This window comes from Atta colombica, unplaced genomic scaffold, assembly GCF_001594045.1.
Source record: "Atta colombica isolate Treedump-2 unplaced genomic scaffold, Acol1.0 scaffold18, whole genome shotgun sequence".
NCBI lineage: Eukaryota > Metazoa > Arthropoda > Insecta > Hymenoptera > Formicidae > Atta > Atta colombica.
Window position 1 is genome coordinate 1,594,776 of NW_017259271.1, and position 8,601 is coordinate 1,603,376.

Consider the following 8,601-nt stretch of genomic DNA (forward strand, 5'->3'; position numbering starts at 1 on the left):
AGAAAACATTTGCCTGTTATAATTTGGCTCATAATCAAAGATCTGTTGTGCAAAAGATCAAATGGAGAAACGGATCGCACACTCGTTCGTAAAATATATTTGCGTGATACACAGACATAAAATTACTTGTAGAATTATTATAACTTTGAAGTTCGATCTAGGACTTTGAAAACATATTTTTCAGATTTGTTTCTAACAATTTATGCAGAAATGAAAAAAATCGATTTTTTTTATCCGTTACATCAGGCTTTCCTCTTAAAATTTGAAAATAAAAATTGGCTGAACTAATATAGCGAAGGAAATGTTATGGAAATGATAAAAATATTCCAATTTTGGCAAAATGTAGTTAAAAGGTTTTTAGGGTCATTCATTCCGAATCCGAAATCCAAATTTAAAAATTCAAAATTGAATCAATATGGCGAAAAAAATTCTAAAAGTCGCCCTATTTCAGCGAAATGTAGCGTTGGAGGATTTCCGTAGTCGCGGATTCCAAATCCGAACTTAGAATTTGAAAATGAAAAATATCTGATTCAATCTGGCGGACGATAATGATATAAGTTCTCCGATTTCTGCGAAAAGTCTTTCGATTTTAGCTACGGATTGAAATGTTACGGAAATGCTAAGAACCCAAATTTGTAAATTTAAAATGGTTGATTCAATATGGCGGACGAAAATGCTAAAAGTTCTCTTATTTGTGTGAAATATAATATTAAAGGGTTTTTAGAATTGTTCATTCCAAATTCGGAAACCAAAATGGTTAAACCGATATGACAGACGAAAATGCTAAAAGTCACCAGATTTAGACGAAATGTACCGTTATGATTTCTGTAGTCGCGGAATCCGAACTTAGAATTTGAAAAATGTTTGATTCAATAAGGCCAACGGAAAAGCTATAAGTTTTCCGATTTCTGCGAAATGTAATATGATAGGGTTGTAAAGTTATTGATTGCCAATGAACTTAGAATTTGAAAATGAAAAATATCTGATTCAGTATGGCGAACGGAAATATATGACTGATTTCAAAATTTGAAACTTTTAAAATCCTAAAGGATTTTTAGATTTTTTAGGCACATTTCTGAATCCGGACCGCAAATTTATTGTAGAATTAAAAAAAAAGAAGAATTAAAAAAGCCATATCAGGATCAGACATTTTTTCGTAAGGAATGAAAATGTTAAAAGTTGCTCTTCGATGAAATATAATGTTAGAGGATTTTCGTAATCGCGTATTCCAAATCGGAATTTAGAATTTGAAAAAGAAAAATGTCTGATCTAATTAGGCGGATTCAAAAATCCGACCGATTGCGGAAGATTTAAAAATTTGAAATATATGATTGACAAAAATATTATGCAAATTATAAAAGTTTGCTAATTTTGGTAAAATGTAGCATTAAAAAGTTTATGAACTAGCGGATTCCAAAACCGAATTTTTGGAGTCGTTGAATCAAATCTGATTTCAAAATTAAAAAATTCAATTATTATAGCGGACAAAGATATGAAAATATTAAAAGTCTTTTAATTTAAGCGAAATATTGGATCGTCCGGAAAGTTCGAGCCGATTAACCTATATAATTTAATAAATGTTTAATAAAACTAAACTAAAATTTAAATCTTCTGCGTTTCAATTTTCCTTCAACATCGGCACGAACTTTCCAGACAACCCAATATAACATTATTATTATAAATTTTTGCACATTCCGAATCTAAATCCCAAATTTGAAAATTATAATTGGCTGAATCAATAAGACAGACGAAGAAAATAGCTGAAAGTCGCTCAATTTCGGCACAATGTAGTGTTGGAAGGTTTTCATAGACGCGGATTCCGATTCCCAACTTAAAATTGGAATTAAAAAATGCTTGATCCAATATAGTGGACGTAAAGGATTTTCAGATATTATACGTTGATTCCGAATAAAAACTTAAAATTTAGGAAGGAAAAAATAATTAATAAAGTTTTTTGACTATTCAAAATTTACATAAATATTTCACATAATATAAGTATAAATGATCACCGATTGAAATGTCTTGAAATTAAATGATTTTCTTTCGTCAAAAAAACCACTTATAACAATTTGGAAACGCCATTTGGTTAGAGATTCATGTCAGTTTAGTATGAACCATCAATTTAGTATGAACCATATAGACCAGTTTGTAAGAATTAAGATAAACTTAAAGCTGCTTAAGATCAGCGCGCGCTTGTAATGCGCTAGTCCTGTCTTAAAATAATTCTGTTGAATCATCAATATAATTATGTAGAATGACAGAATAAATGTCAAAATTTTTTTACAATATTGTTCATTGTACTTGAATTTTACATAATTATTTTGACAGTTCAACAAAATTATTTTCAGATCTGAATATAATTAAATTTTTAGACATTGATAGATTATTGTTATAGTTCTTCTTATTGTTATAGTTCTTCATGAATATCTAAACATTCACTTCCTCGACAATGAATACCTATGTATATAGACATTTTTTTCTTCGAACACTTAAACATCTGCTATGGCTTTTGAAATGAAAAATTATTCCACGTTTTGAAACACTTTTCAAAATTTTAGCATTTCAGAAAAATTTCAGTTTAATTTCAGCAATTTTTAATTTAATGAAAAATTAATTTTCAGCAAATTTCAAAAAAATTTCAGCAAAAATTAGAAAATTTTCAATAAAAAATTCAGAGAAATTTCAATAAAATTTCAATTCAATTTCAGCTCTTTTTACGTTATGAAAAATTCACTTTCAGTGAAATTTCAGCAAATTTTCAGCAATTTCACTTAAATGTTTCAAAACGTAGAATAATTTCAATGAAATTTTTTTACCAAGGCTAATATAAGGCTGATAAATTTATTATTGATTAATTATTATCCCGCAAATTATTCATTTCATTTCACTGTCGATATCACGGCGCTAATGAAATCATAGGTAAATTAATAAATGAGAGTCGCAATACAAATGCCATCTATCGTCGAAAATATGAAAAGAAGATTTTTTGAGACGATAACGTATGTTACATCCAAACTCCGTATGCACGGAACTGAGAGGGTGAATGCAATAGGAATCAAATTATTAGACCGATTTGGTCGTGTCCAGGCTCCGGATCACAAGGGAGCTGTGGGAAAGGACCGACGCAAATCGAGAGGCACTTTGCTTCTCTTTCTGAGAGCTCCTAACGAGCCGAGAGTCGAATGGAGGACGTACTTTTAAATGGAAAACGAGGTTTAGTTCCGCTAAACGGACACATGTCGGACGTACTTTTAATTTAAAAGGCTCAAACTGGGTCAGTGTGTCGAGAGGGGCGCATTTTAATGCCAGATGTATCAGTACGTCCATATGCCCTGGTTTTTAGTCATGGAACTTAATCCAAATGATCGGGGAGAGGGCTAAATGCAATCGTGGGAGAACTTACAATAAATACAAAGAGAGATTAATTTCAAATTAATAAACGAGTATTTAATTTAATAATACTATAATAAAAGCAACATTTAATAATACATTTTTCTTAAATATAAAAATACAATTCTCTGAAATATATGATCGTACGGATTTATGTATATACGAGTGTGTGGGTGGAAAGAGAGTTGTGTGTAATGCGGACATTATTTTGAGTGTGGAGAATTTGGAAGGAGGGGAAAATTAAAGTTGTGCAAGTTGATGGTTGAAGAGAAAGAGGATCGATCGAGGGAATAAGGAATGATATGGGGATTGAAAATAGGCAAGTGGATCCTGTGATTCTGACTATCACTCGGTCGTTAGTGAAAGAAAATAAGTAGGACATGTACCATATTCCAACAACTGATGAACGTTATGAAAGAGGAGAGAAAGGTGACTTACGGCGGGGGAATAAGCGTCAGGTTGAATAGGAGGAATTGTGATATGCGAGACGGAAATTCCTCGATCAGGAGTGGTGATATCGGATATGAAACAGTGGGAGGACTGAACGAGAGAAAGAGACTCATCGAAGAAGTCTGAGGACAGATCGGAAATAGAGGAGAAAGAAATTTCTAATAGCGATGATAGAGTCGAGGCTAAACGACTGGAATCTGTTCTTCAACCGATGCCTGAATTAGAGATTGTGCTTTAGAGTTTTCCGTGGTGTTAGAGCGGACACGAGCGATGAGTCGGCGCACATTGTTAGTTCTCACTAGGTGATGGTGACGAGGGGCGAAAGAACTGCTTGAACGAACTAAAAATTTGGTCGTCTTTAAAGAGAGAGCATACAAGAAGAAGAGAGTCCACCCAATACTGCAGCGAAATCCAAGACTTACTACTTGGCGTGTATCGAGTGCCCGAGAAACCATCAGAAAGGGGGCCGTCGACTGTGGGATGCTGGGCGCCAGGTCCACTTCATTAATTTCCCCAGTCAATCAGTGCCGTTGGTTTCAGTTGATAGTATAATTTTACTAGATTGCACTGACTCTACTGAAGAAAAAAGGCTTCGAGAATCGGGTGAAGCCTTTTCCAAAGATCCCGACATATATAGCTTCCCAAAACTCAGAGAAGAATCCTGAGGGCCGGGAACTGTGATTTTTATATTAATTACTCTTGATTACTCAGGTTCGGATTGGTGGAATAGGTTTCGTTAATTAGTAGTAGAATTTTTTTTTACTCTCGAATTAGTCAAGATTTTGGAGGAGGAAAGGATATTGACCGGAGTCTGTATAAAAGTTCTGTATAAAAGTTCTCCTAAATTTTATGACCTTAATTATTAACGCACGTGCAATGCATCAAGAAACGCATATGCAGCGTCAGCACGAGACCATCCAGAATCTACCTCTGAACGTCGCGTGTCTTCTTTTTGTGATTTTGAAATTTTGTGATCACAGACTCATGGAGAATCGTCCGCGACTTGACTGTTAAAAAGTATCTTGGCGGCGGTCTTACGCTTCCAATGACATTTATTATTGTTTTAGCCGCAGTGTCTGGGGGGCACAAACTCGATGTCCTTTTGGTCTCGCCGCTCGTATAACTGCACCGATTTTTAGTTTATCTCAGAGCGACATTTACGAGGAGATACTGGATTTTTCGTTTCAGTTTTTAATGTGGGAAAAGAAAATTTTTAGTCTTCTCTAGGCTATAATGCTTGTGCGTTATTCGCAGCTGTCTTTTTATTTTAACGAATGTCAAATCTCCACGAGAGAAAAGAGTCATGAGAATCCGCTGGACGTAACACGTATCTTACATAAAAATTTGATGAAATTTCGGATTTTGCATCACGATATCTCTGTTTGTTGTAGGATATATAGAGGTAAAATAATACTTATTGAATAATTCAGACCCAAGCTGTATATAAGTTCGATAGAGCTTATATTTAGAAATTGATCGGACCAGATTTTATTGATAAACCGATAATCGGATGTTCACAACTCGCTGATATAAAGATACAGGGCGATCCACTTGATGTGAAACACCGTCTCTTGATTTTAGTATTGAAATGGATTATTTTAATATATAAATGTTGAAATGGTGCTCTTATTAGCTGTCCAGTGACCATATTACCCTCTGGATAATGAGTACAGGAAATTTTTTGTGAGTATTATGCATACAAAAATGAAAAATGTATCGATGTATATTTTTATGAGTCACGTATAATGCGTGTTTACAATAAATTTATTATAAAAACTGAATACATCATTAAATTATTTTATAAGTTTATGTGTAATCTTAAAACCTTTTTATCTCTTTTACACGTCATATTGTTTAAAAGGCTGTAATTTAATATTTCATTTCATTAAATTAAAAATATAAGCATTCTAATATTATGTGGGAAAAAGTTCGTGGCATTTTTCCCATTAGATGGCATTAAAAAAACGCCACGAACTTTTTCCCACACCTATACTTTCGTGTATGTGTGTACAGATTGAGATTTAGATTGTATAATATAGATTATTATATATTTCGTACTGATTACAATTATAAATGAGCATAACCATTATATAATATGTTTTCATTTATATATCGATTATAATGTATATAATTTGTTACATGCAATTATTCTACACAATAAATAAGTTTGCTATTCTGTCATTTCCATCATAACATTAATTTCTATACACTAATTGAAAATATCAAATTTCTTCTTCACGAATTGTACACGTATATCGATTACTATTTACTTCTCAAAGGTACTGTTATTTTCTAAATCATATACATATTTTTTTACAATATATTTTTTATTTTGTGTCTCATTTTTATTTATCCCCCCCTCCCTTTATCCAGCATAAAATTATCAATCCAATACATTCAATACGAAATTATTAGTTATTTATTTTTCCTCTCTAAAACTCGCCAGTATATTGTCAACTTCTCCTTCCCCAGCCTCTCCTGTTTGTTTTATTTTTATGCACCTATAACTAAAACAGGAATAAGGCCTGGCTGTGACCTGACAGAGTTAGACACGTGTTGGGATCCAAAACTATCGTACCGTAAGCAAGGAAATAAACGGATTTTTGCATCGGGATCTGTATTGATGGACACTGCAATGAGAAGGCAAAATCATCCACCTTTAGATAGTACGACCAATAGTTATATACCACATGATTCTAATTTATTTCCTCCGACTGTCACGATACACAAAGGCCGTAAGGATATCATATTATATAAAAATATTTGCAATTATAATAACTTTTATCATTTATATCATATTTTTTTTTTCTTTATTATAAACAGAAATTATATACCATCCACCTATGGACGAAAGTGTGCTTTATAAAACGCTGAAAAACGAATGCGAACCGTCAGTAATGTTCGCAATTAATCATAATCTTTACGCATATGTGAAAATAACCAATTGTAAGTATAAATAAATTATGTTGCCAATATATCTGTAAGAATCTTATTCATATGATTTGTAGTAAATTGCTGCGTAAACAAAATCTGCTGGAATGTGACATCGAGAGGTCTTGCTTGTATTGGTCAGGATGAAATTATTTTATTAGTTGAAGTTTTGCCAGATGAAACACGGATTCCAAAGGATCTTCTCATATACATTAATCAATTATATCTCGAAGCTATTAAAGGTAATATCTCGTATGTGTATATACGAGAATGTATATATATGTAACTTGACACACACACACACACATACACACACACACGCGCGCGCGCGCGCGCGCGCGCACCACGCACCACGACGCACAAAATGTATGTTCGGGAAAACGCTATTAGAGCTATTTGAATTCTATCTTTATCGTTTATCAGACGATACAAGGATGATACAAATAACGCTAAATAGCGTTTCCTCGAATGCATCTAATAGTCGATATCTTAATAACAATAATATTCATATTTGTATTGCAACTAATTGTTTCGAGTTTGCTTTGCTAGGTAATACAGTGACAGAACTCGGCTTCTCAGTATATCAAAATACCAACCTATTATTAGGTTCACGCGAGCATGTGGGATTTCTTTTTATTCGTCAGACATTGCAATGTTTACAAAAGATTATTTTACCGCCTGCACCTTTCTTGATTGGTCTGTTGATTCACAGGTAAATATAACATATAATAGTTTCGCAATTATGTATTGGAATTTGTATTTTATCCAAATGTGATTCTATATTGTATGTATCTTGAATATTTTTCTGACATAAACGGGTGTAAATCATGCATGATTAGAAATGCAATTAACAATATATTTGTGTTAAAAGGATTTGTGTTAAAAATATTTATTTATACATTTATTTATTTTGGCTCTTTTCTGGACCATTTTCAGTGAATGTTGATAAATTATAATTTCCAACTTGGAAAAGGTAAAATATATTATTGGCAAATAAATGTGTATCGTGCACTTGAATATAAAACAAGAAGATTGAAAATATCCAACCAGAGTAAAGAATTAAAAAAATTTTTTATTATACATTTGCCAATGATGTGTTCTATTTTTTCCAAGTTGGAGTTTCGAATACCTTATAATTCATTGATAAGACTCTCTGAGGATAGCCGGAGAAGAGCCGAAATGTCTGGACAAATGTAATTTTTTACATATACATATTGTTAATTGCACTTCATTAACTGTGTCTGACTATTATCTGCTTTCTTGTTAGAGTTAGCAAGAATTTGTAAACTATTATTATTTTTTGATAGTGTATAAAAACTGCCAGAAGGCATTATCAATGATGTTTAACTAATAATTAAAAAAATAATAATAAAGTATACGGGCAATAAGAGCGTTAATATAGCGCGGAAATTAGTGCGCAAAATTCATATAAAATTCATATAATATTCACGTAATATATAAATCTATTATATAAATCTATTATATAATATAATCTATTATATAATATACGAGTGTCGATACAAATTTCTTGGACATTTCGATTTACTTCAAACCATTATCAGCAAGTTGTGAATAATTTTCATCGATGTCTTTATAAAAATTTAGTTCGCAAATATTGGAAATATGTTTTAAATGAGACCGTTTAAATGAAAAGATGAATAGGACGTCCTTATTGTCTAGTTGAGATTTGTAAAAATTATTTCCTCGTTGTTTAAATGACTAACCTTTGTCTCCATAGATCACAATGAATTATTCCATGTCAATTTACAAAATAGGAAGATTACAAGAATTAAAAATTTTGTTAAACATTGAATATAAAATATATAAAAA

The 8,601-nt window shown here is 32.1% G+C and overlaps 1 protein-coding gene across 1 annotated transcript in view; it reads left to right on the forward strand.

Annotated features, from left to right (window-relative positions):
• The window catches only part of LOC108686428, a 122,643-nt gene that overhangs the window by 103,927 nt on the left and 10,115 nt on the right, over positions 1-8,601 (forward strand). Inside the window, exons 7-10 of the mRNA XM_018191739.1 lie at positions 6,357-6,575; positions 6,664-6,786; positions 6,849-7,013; positions 7,321-7,483. Of these exons, the coding sequence (XP_018047228.1) occupies positions 6,357-6,575; positions 6,664-6,786; positions 6,849-7,013; positions 7,321-7,483 (670 nt within the window). The remainder of the gene's footprint in view (positions 1-6,356; positions 6,576-6,663; positions 6,787-6,848; positions 7,014-7,320; positions 7,484-8,601) is intronic.